At 48.9% G+C, this 14350-nt stretch overlaps 1 protein-coding gene across 1 annotated transcript in view; it reads right to left on the reverse strand.

Moving 5' to 3' along the window:
* KIZ (kizuna centrosomal protein) overlaps nucleotides 1-14350 on the reverse strand; it is a 55916-nt gene that overhangs the window by 21821 nt on the left and 19745 nt on the right. Inside the window, exons 5-9 of the mRNA XM_086626574.1 lie at nucleotides 10804-11179; nucleotides 8000-8249; nucleotides 3494-3628; nucleotides 2303-2467; nucleotides 822-972 (exon numbers count right to left, since the gene is read on the reverse strand). Coding sequence (XP_086482700.1) covers nucleotides 822-972; nucleotides 2303-2467; nucleotides 3494-3628; nucleotides 8000-8249; nucleotides 10804-11179 — 1077 coding nt within the window. The remainder of the gene's footprint in view (nucleotides 1-821; nucleotides 973-2302; nucleotides 2468-3493; nucleotides 3629-7999; nucleotides 8250-10803; nucleotides 11180-14350) is intronic.

The raw sequence follows: 14350 nt of genomic DNA on the forward strand, positions 1-14350 counted from the left end.
AGTATTTTTTGTATGTATTTTTCTGGGGAAGAGCACGGGACCAGCTCCTTACTGGTGGGCTGCCTGGCAGACCCCTCCAATCCCACCGCAGGGGGGTGCAGAAGCAGCAGGACACCACCCCTGTGCCAGAGTCCCGGCTCTCCTGGCACAGCATAGCCAGAGGCAGCGGGAATCGGAGCCCTGCCCTCTCCACACAGCTGGCTGCTCTGGGTTTGCAACAAAACAGCTCAGGGCACTCGTGGGTGCCAGCTTTTTTTTTTTTGTTTTGTTTGAAAGAGTCAGTTTATAATATTTTGTGTTGATGTTTAAAAAATGAGGACGGTATGATTTGTAAAACACTCTGCGTACTCAGTGTACCAAACATAACTCTGTTTTGAAAAAAAATTAAAATACATCATTCGTGATAAAAAAGCCACTAAGCCACCGAGAAAGACAGATGATACCAGCCTTGTGATAAATTTGCGCCACAGCAAATGCGTGAGCTTGTTTAAATAAATAACTGGTTTGAAGGGCGAAAAACAGACACCCTCCTGGAGACCTTAAAGAGATTGTTTTCTTTGTTGCACCAAGTGCTGCCCGTGTTTGCCCTGAGCCAACTGAAGAACTCGTGTTCTCTCCGTACCCACCTCCTAATCGCCTCCGAGGCTGATTACCGAACCCAGACTGCTCGTCCTTCCCCTCGAAGCCCACACAGCAGATCGTGCCAGCAGCACAGGGCCCGTCTCACCATAGAGGTGCAAATTAGTCTCTAGGTGTCATTGATTTAGATGTTATTAGATGTTATTAGATGTTATTAGATGTTATTAGATGCAAGTGCCAACCTGGCTGTCCCGCGCCTTCCTGCCGGAAACCAGCAGGCTTTCAAACATCTCCGCCACTTCTTCCGTCAGCTGAACTCGGTGCTTCTTCAGGAACAAGGCATGGTTGGTCAAGTAAGTCTGCAGCATGTCCGTGTCCCACTGCTGGTCTGGCCTGAGAGAAAAAACCAGCACGGTTAGTGGGATGCCCCACGTACGTGAGACTCAGGGTGCCACGTTACCCATTTATCTGGACAGTCAACATGCAGTGGGAAAAGCCATCACATGTTTCGTCCCTAATTCACACTTTTTCTTCTAACAATGTCCAAAGTGGAAAATGTAAGAAGTCAGTTGTGACTTCTGCAAGCGTGGGGAGGACGGGCTGGGGAAATCATCATCACGTCTGTGCCCCGGGTCCATCCTGAGACTCGGGTCAGGAGAAATGACACCTTTTCTGCAGCCCCTGGTCTCTGCCTCAGGCAGACCTCACTTTCTCCATCAGGCACCCCCTAGGCATCACTTCCCCAGCCTTGTCTTTTTTTTTTTTTTTGTTCTCAGAATTCTTTTTATTATTTTTGAGCAAAAGTGCCTTTTCTTTTAAAGCAGAAAATATAAATACTGCAATCTTGTTTGCCAAAGATGTTTGTTTTTTCCAGCTGCTCTAATGAAGTTTCACAAACAGAGGAGTGAATTCCAATTAACTCCACAAGTGTTTGTCCCTAAGAAACCATTCAGGAAATACAACGACGTAGTAGTGCTCGCAGGCATATCAGCCTGGAAAGGAGAACCAGGTACAGTTAAATAGACCATTCTTCAGCGCTCACAAGTGCCCCGATCCTGCTAACACTTGAGCGCTGCTGAGCCTGTAACAGGGAAGAAGGTCTAGACAGAAGCTAAGTAAGAAAGAATGGAAATTGTTTTCATTACTGCATTAAAGAGATCTAAAAAAAAAATAAAATAAAATAAACCAATTCTCACTTGTCCTTGTGGCATACGCAGAGCAAAGAAAAAAACCCATTTTGAGTAACTGCGGCTTATTGTTTTTAAAGGCTATACGCATCTCCTGCTTCACAGAAAAATAATTTGCTTCTCAGAATGACATTCCCCATCCTTGCGTGCCTGAGACTCGTGTTGAAGATCACAAATTACTGGCTAAGAGGTCTCTGAAGTTAATACGTTTCCCTCCCTGCCAGAGCAGCCTGGGGTGGGAGACGCGGCGGACTGGGCGAGACGGGAGGACCCGGCCCGAAGGCTGCCTGGCGGAATGAGATTCCCCCTTGGCGAGTGACACGGAAAACAAATGAATTTGCTTAATGTCCTCATTTCCAGTCGCACGGCTGCTGCCAGGATGCGTAACGATCAGCACTCGGACGTCTTTATTTTCCCGTGCGAGCGGAGGCCTGGCCCCGGGTCCGCGTTCCCCGCGCCGCAGAGGCAGAGCGGACCCGGGGAGGGAAGAAAAGGGCGTTAATCGCGCCCAAACGCTCGTTTCGTGCCTGCGGTACCTGGTCTGCTCTTCCCCCGCCGCTCGGCCTCCAGCATCGAGGGCTTTCTCGGGTCGGAGGCTCCCGTTCCACGTGCTCCGCGACAGAGCCCGAAGCTGGTGAAGGATGACTGCCTGGCATGCTTCAAGGTCGTCTTCTTTCAGACTGCCGGCCCGATTACAAAAGCTACAAAATAAAGCAGGTAGTACAGGCGAGGTTTCCTTACAGCCCAGCCAGCCAGCAGGGGTTTGGAGGCAGAATCCGTAACGCTTCCTTGGGATAACGGGATAATGGGAGGGACAGCCCAGAGGGACAAACACCCGTGATGCTCTCCACGAAAGATGCAGGACAGGGAGGTCAAACCTGATGCTCAGAAAACACCAGGTTCCATCTCAGACCTTTGCATTCCGACAGGGAGAGAGGAACCCGCACACATCCGCTTGGTTAAACCGCCTCTCGGCCACGCAGCCCCGGCCATGCCGCGGCCAAAGCGGTTACGTCGCAGGAACTGTCTCCAGCATTTCCAGTTCGGGAACCCTTCCTCCTAATTCCCTAGAAATCCTCACGGGAATTCTCGTTTATGGAAGCTGGCAGATAATTTTAAATAAAATGACAAAGCTATTCCCAGTTCCTGTAATTAAAAGCTGGTGGAGCAGAGGGACAGTGAGGGCACTCTGACCCCGTTTTTGTTAACACGTGGGTTTTGGTGATTCTCTTTGCTCTTTTACCTCAAAGAAGAAAATATTTTTCTGGTTATTGTCTACCTCAGTAAACCATATTAGCATTACTAGCTAAGAGGATGCTCTCATTCTTGGAAACAAGCATTTACTTCACCTAAGGGATCTCTGGAGCAAGGCTGCAAAAAGCGCTACATTTAGGAAAGAGTATTTGTCGGAGTAATTTGCGTACGTGCTTCTAAGTGCCATATTTCAGCTCCCCCATGACACTAAAACAGTGGAAGGGGAGGGAGGCCTCTTAGCAACTGGCAACGTTTGTTTGCAGGAGCCTGCTTGCTCTTTGCACCGGCCATTTGTCACCGCAGGAGCGAGGAGCCCCTGGCTCAAATCTCAACAGGCTCCTGCAAAGCTGCTCGGTAACAGCCCCTCGCCGTTGCTCACCTGAAGGCAATTAGAAGCGTGTAAGCAATCAACAACAAAATTACTACAGGCGTTACGCTGGGTGTACAGCAGCAAACTAGAATACAGGAGATACCTGAGCAGCTCCGCCGTCCCCACCGTCCCCGTGTGCTCGCCCTGGTACAGCGCCCGGTGCCGGGGGCTCGTCCTCATCACCGCGTCTTCCGTCAGCTGCAGCGCACGGGAGAGTCCTGGCAGCATCCCGTGGCACCTGTGGATGGACAGCAGACAGGGCTTGAAGTGACTTACGGACAGCAGACAGGGCTTGAAGCCACTTGAGTGGCGACAGGAGTCACGACAGGTATTTTACATGCGTTCCCATCGCACCAGTTGGAAAAACAAACACCCTCGTTTTAGCTTTGCAAAGCAAACACCAGCAAAAACCACATCGCTTGAGCTCTGTAGAAAGGAAAAATAAAAAGCACATGAGCAAACAAACCATCCAAAACAATCAGCCAGGGCCTGAGATGCTGCATTGAAATCACCCAGCCCCGAGTGGTTTAATTCCTTCACCTCCACAATCGGAATAAATCTGGTGACCACCTACAGGTATGGGGACATAACTGGGACCTCAGAGGGGTTTTGATGAAGCTGCACCTCTATAATGATGCAAATCAGGACTTAAACATTGAAACAATGCGGCGGGCTAATCCTCGCACAGAGGTGTAAATGGCTATTCAGGCTTTGTGGGGGCCCTTCCAGGCCAGGTCTCCTCCAGCAACATCCCAGCTGGGCCGGCGCCCGCAGAGCCCCACAGGCAAAATAAAGATTTTTTTTTGTTATTATTTATTATTTTTTTTCCTGTATGTAGAAGCTGATTATTTACAGAGTTAACCTTGGTTTACCATGTCTCAAGTGAAAAGCTCCGCGCACAAAAACTCGCATCGTTTTTGCGGCCGCGTCAAGCTACGCTGAAAGTTGTGTTTTCTGTCAGGCTGTTGGGCAACAGTGAACAATTAAGTGGGAGCTGTCGAGCATTTAGTCGAGTTTCCAAGACGTTTAATAAGCAAAACAATACCAGGGGGATCACATATGCAGTTAAACAGTGCTTTTTCTTTTCCCCCAGTCTTACAAACGCTGTATTTCAGCGGCCGGCTCGTTTCCCATTGTTTTCCTCCCGCTGGGTGGTCCTTCCAGGGTGCCACTCGAGAGGGATACAATAATAAAAAGGGAAGGGGAAGGAAGGGACACCAACATAAAGAAAAACAAAATGTATGACAATCTGCAGCAGGCTACGGATCAGAGGTCAGCAAACAAGAGGTCCTTCTCTTTTACAGGTTGCTTCCTGGAAACAGTCTGATTAAGCTGACAGCTTGAATTATGTGTTACATTTTGTAATGCACAATCCATCTGTGCTAAGTCCTCTTCAATGCAGCTGAAGCAGCACAGGCATAAGCTCTGCCTTTTTCCACCCCCTCAGCACAGGCCTTAAAATAGTCATCATCTTTCTCTGCACTAATTCTCTGAGACCCTCTCCCCCATCCCGCTCCCGGGCTTAAGCCCCTAAAGAAAGGGCCGGGTGCTGTAAGGAATGGTAAGAGGATACGGAGCCTTTCGCCTCCGGTTCAGCAGCTCAGACCGACACAACGGGCCGAGGACCGGAGCCGTCGGGTGGCTTCACCTGGCAGGAGGGGAAATCGGGCGCCCTTAGGTGCTGCCCAGCCAAGCCAGGCAAGCCCCCTGCTCACCAGTGGGCTCCTGGGCTGCAACCTGCATGGAAAACACATGGATTTGGCTCCCGCCCGGGTCTGAGCTGGAGGGATGAGCCTGAAGAGGCGTGTGTACCACCTCTGATCAACGCATCCGCCCAGCGGTGCTCCGAAACACGGAATTTAGATATTAAAAACTGTAATTTTAGAGAATAAGGCAGCAAAATTGCAGCACCCCACTGCGGGCTGCGACCAAGGCGCAAAGCTTATGCTAAACAACCTTTCACAGAAACATCACCTTTCTCTGATTAGTAACCTGATGAGGTTATCGTGATAACCACTCCTCTAACTGGGAAAAGCAATTTGAAACTAGGCTGAGCTCACCCAGAGGTAAAATATGACCTGCAAACACTTACTGTGGGGGAAAAAAACCCAAACTTTTTTTTAAAAGACAGACAACGGCATTTCTGCAGTAAGGCAGGAAAGGCATTTTCTCCAAAAATAGAAACTTGTGCCTTCCTGACACGCAACAAGGATTTTGTTTTGCTTTCCAAGCGAGCCACGATCCCGGCACACGAGAGCTCCTTTCCCCTCCCTCACTCGTACCAATTCCAAATGAGACACCAGAAGCGTATGGACGGCCCAAAGATGACAGCTGGAGAACGTTACTTCATCTGAATGCCACAGCAGCGACACCGCCGCACTGGGAAAGTCCAAGCTACAGGTATTTTATTTTAGGACACCAAACATAAATCGTTTTGCAAAATTCCTGTGTATTTCTTCAGCCAGCATAGGAATTTCCTAAGAGAAAAACACACGGATTGAAGGGACATCACAAGACCTGTGGTATTATTCATTCTGGGAATCCGTGGCATGATATACTCAGACCAAAAAAAGTTGCATTCTCATCGTTTGTGTAATTTGTATAATTGAAATCAATGTGCTTGGAAACTTTTCCCCAGGATTTTCAGCTCATGAGCTATTTTGCAAGACTGGAGTGTGCACGCTGCATTTCATGTGCGTTGGAAAGACGGACTTGGAAAGCTCACAATGGAAAAGGCCACGAGACCTTCCGTGCCTGCCGGTTTTGAAATTTTATCTGCCTTTTAATTTTCAGGTGAAACAAATTAAAATTTGTGTCTTTTCTGCAGCAACAGCTAACGGCGGCGATGCCACTTCCGTGGCCTTGAGAAACGGAGGCATTCAGCTTGGCACAATGTGAGAGGAAAGCTCCACGTTCTGGTTTCAATCGTGCTCCGGAGATAATGCGAGCAGTGAAACCTTTCGTATAATTTAGCTGGGCTTCAAGAGCGTTGCACAATATTTTCATCAGTTGATGAACAGCCAGGCATCACCAGCATTGACAGGGAGAGGACAAAAGGTTAAATTACCATCGCTCAGCTCTGACTTCTCTAGCAAAGGCAGGCACTCCATGCAACTTCCCTACAAAGTGTTATGATTAACAGGTGTTACACAAAAGAAAAACCGGGTGAAAGCTATTTAGATGTAAATCAGATGATGTTTCCATAGCAAGCAACAGACTGATGCAAATGTGAAATGATAAAGTTACAGAAGTGTATATTGATGGCCAGCAGTCTCTGCTCAACTGTCATCTATCAAAATACAAACAAATGCTGAAATCAGTACCTAAGACGACATGACCATGAATGTAGGAAGAACAGACACGTTAAGTAGATTTAAAAGCTGAAAATAACCAAAAAGGGAAGAAAAAAACAACTGGCAAAAGAGTACTCCTCATTCTCCAGGGGTACATAACACTGGTTTCTTCCGGACGTGGTCTCTCCGGACGTACAGCCACCAGCGAACCACCCCGTAACTGCTCCAACTAGGAGTGTTTTGCACGTGAACAGCACCCACACAAGGTAGGGAGACCCGAGGGGAGCAGCACCTGCTGGAACACTGCACGTGCCTGCAGAAAAGGCTTTCTTCAACATCTCTGCTGTGCCTGAGGGCAAGAAAACGCTGGTGAGGAGGGAGAAGGGTGTTGAGGATACAGAGGACACGGAAACAGAAGCGTGTCGCTAAGGGAGAGTGGGCAGGAGAAAGGCAGCAGTCGTAAGTCACAAAATTGTGGGGTCAGGCAGTGGCAGGACGGCCAGGGTGAAGTGGGACGTGGACACGAAGCACCGCAGAGGGAACCAGCAACAAAGAGACTTTCAAAACTAAGAGACAGGAGATAAAAGCAGGAGGGATGTTCCCACAGCAACGCGGCACGACAAGGTGGGGACCCAGGAAGGGATGACGGCAGTTGGCACGGGGCTGTTGGAACCCTGAGGGAGCAAAGCCAGCCCTCCCACACGACCCGGGCAAACCCCCTGGACCATCTCCTGGTGGGTACTGCCCCGCCGGGATGGGGATGTGCTTCCCTGTCTTACAAGGGTGTTGCAAGGCCGGAAATCCAGCTGTGATTGACATTACAGCTGATACTCTGGTATTGCAGTTGTTGGCAACAAAACCCCACCACTTTCACATGGTAGCAGAGGACAAGCCTCACATCTGTGTTGCGTTTTCCTCATCCTCTCTCTTGTTCTCTCTCTGCTGTTTCCAAAAGAAATACTCAAGAAATTTAACCAATCGGAAATTGGAATCCACACAAAACCCGCTGTTTAGTAAACTGTAGGTACTATTATATAAACTTGTTGAAATAAGATTTGTGTACCATTAAAGAACATCTATTGCATCTTAACAACAAACACACTCAACTTGTCCAAGTATGACCTGAGCGAGTGACCGAAGGTGTTTAACCACTAGCACAGAGGTAGTGAGAGACTAAATAAATAGGTAAGAAGTTTGCCCACCTGCCCATGAGTTTGTGCCACGCAAACTGTGACAACAGCCAAGCTGTGACAACAGCCTCCAGGGCACACGCTAAGGGACGAGTACTGGCAGAGAGAAAATACACCAGGACGTACCCATCCGGTGCTGAGCTGACCGAGGGCTCCTCCGGCACCGCGGGAGGGTCTGGTGGTTGCAGCGGGGAGCCCTCGGTGGCGTGGGCATCCCTGCCCCGCTCCCCGCCGTCTGCTGGTGAGGCCGTTCCTGGTGGCGTTCCGGGAGCGCGCGGCGTCACCTCGGCGGTGCTGGTGGGGACTGGGAGCTCAACGCTGCTCTCCCCAGTCGCCGCTTTACAAGTCCGCTGGTTACTCCGGTGACGTTTTGGTCCTGTGAAAATATAATAAAAAATTATTCCCAAACATTAGCAGGACCAAGGTGCACATCATAGTGTAGGGAATTAAACTAAGATTACCCGTGCTGTTTGCTCACCTCTTTCACCTAACAGGCGCGAAGGAGCATCCATCCCCCTGCCCGCCCCTCGCTTTGGCTTTCCCAGCCCACCGCCCCGTGTCCTTCCGCGCTCCTCTCGCAAGAGGGAGTCCAGGGAGGCTCCGGGCCTCCCGCTCAGCCTTTTGGGTTTGCAGCTCCCAGCTGCTGGGAAACAAACCAGGCACTCCTCAAAAACCACCACTGGCGTGAAGACCTGCTACTTAAATCATCTCCGGAGGAGCAACGAAACAGAAAAGCTGGGAAAAACTTTTCCTAGGGAGAAAAAGGTAGATCTGAAGAGGCTACGGTCATACTCACTTTTTAAACCTTGCAGAAGAAACACATGCCTGGAGGCTTTAAACTCTGTATGTCGATTGCCTTCTCTAAAAGAGGAGGCTACAGGCTTGAATAATGCTTCCAAGACAACTGGCACACGCTACTTATCTTTTTATAGAATGCCAAAAGTTAATGGACCAGCTAGTGCTGTAACAAATCAGTATGGCTACAGAAATTCCCAGTTTTCCGTAAAATTCACCATGCATTTAAACTAACCAGTATTCGCACACCTGCTAACGCTACAGCACCAGCATTTCTGCTTGTCCTGGTCACGGAGTTTTGCTGGAACCAAATCACTTAAGGTTTATGCCAAACAGTGGCCGGTGCCAGGATGCGCTCTCAGCCTTGTTTCCAAATTTGTGAAGCAACAGAAATGTCACTATTGCCCTTGCTGGGAAATGAGGATGGAAAGGAACGGAGTTTTTTTCTCCTCCAGTTTGAAGGGTGTGGAGAAATGGGCCGTTTTCTTGCTTCGTTAGCCTGGGGAAAACGGGATTTGTTCTTTCTTACATCTTGTGCTGTTGCTGCTGAGCAGCAGATAGGCAGCAGCAGGAGAGGCTGGCGAGCAGAGCGGGCAGCAGAGTGGGCAGCAGAGCACCTGCTTGCTCCAGGTGCGGCACAGCCAAGCATCTTCATCAGCTGCCATCACCTGCTTGCAGCATGGAAGGCCAGGCTTAGGAGAGCTGGAACAAGCCCATCCCCACGTTCGAACCTGGCCCGCACGGGCCTGTTCTCTCCGCAACGTGCGTTTGGCAGCAGACAGACACAAAAAGGCCCCCGGGCGGTGTGAGGTGATCACAGTGCCGTTTGACAAAAAGCTCATTTTGATTTTGAGCCCAACTGTACAGTTTCTCTGAAGGCAGAGATGCCACATTCCCGAAATGAAATGGGTCTTTCTTCCCCAGACACAGCACTGGCCACATCAGCCCTCCCCACGGGGAGGAACCGGCGCTCTGCAGAGCCGCAGGCGGAGCCCAAGGCTGACATTAGCCCGGCTGGACTGGTCTCCTTCCAGTGCCAGCAAGGACAGGCTTTCGTTAAAACAGAAAAGTGGCAAATGCACCAGATGAAAGAAAACGTGGGGCAAAAATCCCTTAGAGAAAGAAAAAAGAATGGAAAAAACCCTCAAGAAAGAGGATGCCAGACAATCCCCAAGAAGTAGCCCAGAAGCCCATCAGGTGGGGATGCCAGCTTTCCTCTGTAAAGAAAACCACGACCATTACAGGGAAGCAGGAGTTGGCATCATTAGGGTTGCCACCAGTTTCCATTGTAAATAAGTCCATTTCAGCAACTGTTAGGGGGCTTGGAAAACTGGCTTAAGTTGAAAATTGCTATGTTAACTGGCAAGGCAGGGAAAAGTACTTCTGCAAGGCCTTAAAAAAAGGAACAAACTGTTACTTAGCGACTAATCTTTGCCACTGCGACTTCAAAACCACATTCATTAGCTTACTTCAAAGTAACCAACCATGCCAGTAAAACAGGAGAGAACATGTTTTGCCAAGACAGGGCAAAAAAGGAAAAGGAAGGGAAAAAAAAAAAAAAAAGGCTGAGAAGTTGGGATGCAGCATACAAAGGACGTGCACCTTCTCCCAGAGCAAGAGCATCTCGGCTGGAAGGTCTGCACTGCCTTTCTCAGGAAAGCTGGGAATAAGGCAGAGAACCACCACCAAGTAGGAGTCGATCCAGCCTCATATCGGGACATATCAACCCTCAGCCTGCCTTGTCAAATCCCCTTTTCAGAAACGGATGAACTATTGTGCACAAGCGTTTAAGGGGGAAGGAAATCAATCGGAAACAGGAGTGAAGTACTCAGCCAGTGAAGCAGATTCACATTAAACCTCTTAAAATGAGGCTCAGACCACTTCGGGACAACCATGGGCACAGCAGTGAAGAGATCTTCACTTTCTAATAGTGAACCCGAACAGGCTCAGACCCCAGCAAGCCCTTGTCCATGCAGCTGAGTGGCCTGGGAGGAAACTGAGTCAAAAGAAAAAAAGAGGAAGAAAACCAGAGTGTCACACGCACAGGGGAAACCAGTAGCTGTGGGCATCACACTGGCTGGGATGAGTGTGCCCCAGCACCGGGCAGAGGCAGACAGGCAGGCACCCCGCTGTACCTGGGACACTTCCCCGCGGCCGTTCCTCCTCGGAAGCAGCTGCTTCGGGATCAGACGCTGAGGAGGTGAGTTGCTTGGAGCCTTCCTCACTGGCTGCTAGGCCCCTGCCTCTCCCTGCTCCCTCCACTGATGCATCACTCTCTACATCAGCGCTTCTGCTCTCTGGACCAAGTCCTTCGAGTGATGGAGAGCACGAGGGCGAGCCAGGCGCTGTGCAGCTCTCTGTGGGCTCAGGGGGCTTCTGCCACACGCCCAAATCTCCGTCGGCCAAGACAGCTGGTGTGTGGCAGCCCATCAAGACTGTTGCTGGATGATACAGTCCTCTTGGCATGGCTGTCCCGGTGCTAATTCCTGTCTGTCTTCCAGCCCACGGCATCTGAAAAACACAGGAGGGAGATGGCTTAAAGGAAAAAAAAACCCAACAGGCAGTGTGCTGCAAATGGAGCTTCTAGAGGATCAGATGTTGGTTTCTGCAGAGAAAAGTGTCACAGAACTCAAGTGTTTTGTATAGTATTACTATTACACAAACCCTCGGCATGCATTTCTGCCATCCTAGTGAGAAAATGAGGACCCGGACCTCAACTGAAGCTCCGTGAGCCAAAACAACCCCTGGCAAAAGTGCACTGCACCCCTAACCCGACTGAAAGGGACTGAGATATGCAAAGGACTCAAACTAATCTAAACAGCAACTGGTTTTTACAAACAAGCAAACTTTTAAGGTTAGATTCCTGCAAAGGCTTTTCAGACCCTGGGCCACAGCACGACATTTAGATCGACCCACTAAAGCCACTGAGAACACCTTGAAGTTCCTGACTCGAGTGGAACCCTTGTGCTCTACTTGTGCTCTACTTGTGCACGCCTCCGCACGGCCGCTGGGAGCCTGCGGTTTGGGTATCGCAGCATCCTGAAGCCAAGGCATGATCATCAGGACCTTGTGGCAGTGCCCCTGGCACAGCTGGCCTTTCTGGAGCCACCTGCAGCAGCTGCTCTGAGCAGCCTTCTCCTGCTGTTCTCATGGTCTTCTCTAGAAGTCCACGGGATGAGGAAGGGTCCCCAGGGAGCCTGAAATGTGTATCTGCCATCGTTTACTTGTCTATATACCCAGTTTTGCTCATAGCATGTCAACAAAGCAAACAAGAATGAGGCAAAAATCACCGTATTTATTGTCATCTTCTGCTCTTCCTGCCTGTTAAACCACACCAGAGGAAGAAGGACCACTCAGCTAAAACCATGCAGGTGAAATCGCGTTTTCCACAAGGCAACTTTGGGCAGCGAGCAGAAACATTTTAAATGGCGCTTTCCTCCAAGAACTGTTGAACTTGCACAAAACCAGTTCCAACAGTATAACCACTCTGCTTCTAAATCCCAGTGTTTTAACACTTGCCTTTTCTTTCTTTGTAAACCTACTCAATCAGAACAATTTAGGAGGAGTGGCTACTGCCACCACTACTACTAAAAGGTCACTGCCAGTTTATGCAAAGCCAAAATTAGCTATCGTAATACCATTGTTCATACTAAGCAGGGCTTACTTTTCAGCCCCAAATCACAGCCAGATAATTTACAGTCACCTCCACACCTCTCTCCTCTCTTTCATTGCCTGACCTCTTCCTACCATACAAAGTCAGCTGCCAAGCCCAGCTTAAAGGAAACAAAGGCATCTTGTCTAGTCTGTGACCAAGTTTCATTAAAAAAGCTCAAATTCCACGTAACAAGAAGCAGAACAAAAAGCCATGAAGTTATTTTAAGAAGGAGTAAAGGTTTGCTACTCAGATTAAGTTCACAGCTTATTCCATCACCACTGTTCTCGGGTTCCTCCTAATTACTTCTCGGGTCTTGGATTTGCTGCTTTAAAACGCATCTAGCAAGTACTTCATGGATTTGGCAGCTCCTGGATGTAGTGTTCCAAAGCAAATGCAATTCAGACAGGTACAAGTGCTTGGCAGAGTCACAGCAGACGCACATCTCCAACGAGCTCCTCTTCGATTGCAGAAAATAAATACTCTCTTCACCGCCTTTGCATTCTCAAAGCAAAAGTATGACAGATCACGATGGTCTAGGTGCTGTTTTCCCACTAAAAACAAAGCAGTAAAAACCTGTAGGTGACTGACTTAAAACAGTCAACAAAATCACTGAACTTCATGCCACTCCAGCTGGGAGTTAAATGAAGTCTCTGCACAAAGCACACTTAACAATCCTCTTTTTGGTTGTGGAGTGCAGGCTCCCCGCTCCTTCCTCCGGTAACAAATACCATCCCTTTTTATTATCATTAAAGTGTTTCGGAGAGAACAAAGATAAGAAAAAATCCCTTCTGTTCGGACTCACCAACGGGCCCAGGGGACCACCAGGTGAAAGGCAGGGGGGTGAAGTCGAGCCAGAGGCCAGTCTCTTCCAGACGCCAGGCGTTGCTCTTGCCTGCTGACACCCCCTTTCTCGGGGAAGGATGCTCTGCCACCCACAGCTGCTCCTGTGCCCCACGTCCAACGGACACGAAGTGCCAAGATGCACAAGTCCAAAACCTTCAGAAGACTGCAAGAAAGTGCTCTGAAGTTGAAGAAGCCAGATTTCATTGCGCAAAGGTTTCGGAAGCCCGGGTTACGCAGCTCTGCCAGCTGAGAAGGACCTCTTTGGTACAGGACCTCTCCTCCAACCCTCAACTGGCATTACACTGGGCTTCAAAAGACTGGTGCTCAAGTCCTTTCCATGGAGAATCATGGTTTTCTAAACAAACGCTGCTTGGGTATATAATTTCTGAGCTTAAGGACTCCCATAAAAATTAGGAGTCCAAAAGGGTGCGTATCCCATGGCTCAGAGAAGTACCAGACATTCACACTGGTGTTTCAGGGGCACTGGGATACTGACCATCTCTAGAAGATTGCTCCTATGACTGTCCTTCTTGCTCTCCAAGATGCATCTCTGACGAGGTTATCACACGATCACTGGCATTCTGACTAGCCTAAAGGAAACCACTATGATACCAGTGCTGGTAAATAAAACCAGTTCCAAGCTGTGATGATTTGCATCCTGGACAGAGCAGCTGCTAAACGCACATACTATGACTGACTTGGTGCCACATCACTGAGGATAAACTCTCGTATTTCGGACATAAGAATAAGCAGCTTTTAAGTGAGGTGAAAGTGGTGAGCAACAGGCACAATCGGCCCGAAAAAAATATCGGAGTTAGAGAATAAAGGCTTGAGACACAGCACACAGGCAAGGCAAAAGGATGCACAATTTAACTGAAGTTACCTTTGCATTCATGGAGGGAGATGAGAAAGAGAAGGAAGGGACAGAGGAGGAAAGAGACCACAATCAAGCTATGAACTGTAATTCAACATAAAGTGACATATTTGGGTAAGCACCAAGGTCTTGTACTGTCCAAAAAAAACAGATTAAAAAAAAAAAAAAATCTAAGTCACACCGTGAGCCTTTGATGTTCTAGTATTTACGTAAACTTTTCCATAGGTTGGAAATCACGTCTCCTGCACCTACTGCTTTTAACTGAAGAATCTCGGGTTCAAACAGAATCTCACCTTTTCACGTACGTCTG

This window comes from Tauraco erythrolophus, chromosome 2 (assembly GCF_009769465.1).
Source record: "Tauraco erythrolophus isolate bTauEry1 chromosome 2, bTauEry1.pri, whole genome shotgun sequence".
In the NCBI taxonomy this organism is placed as follows: domain Eukaryota; kingdom Metazoa; phylum Chordata; class Aves; order Musophagiformes; family Musophagidae; genus Tauraco; species Tauraco erythrolophus.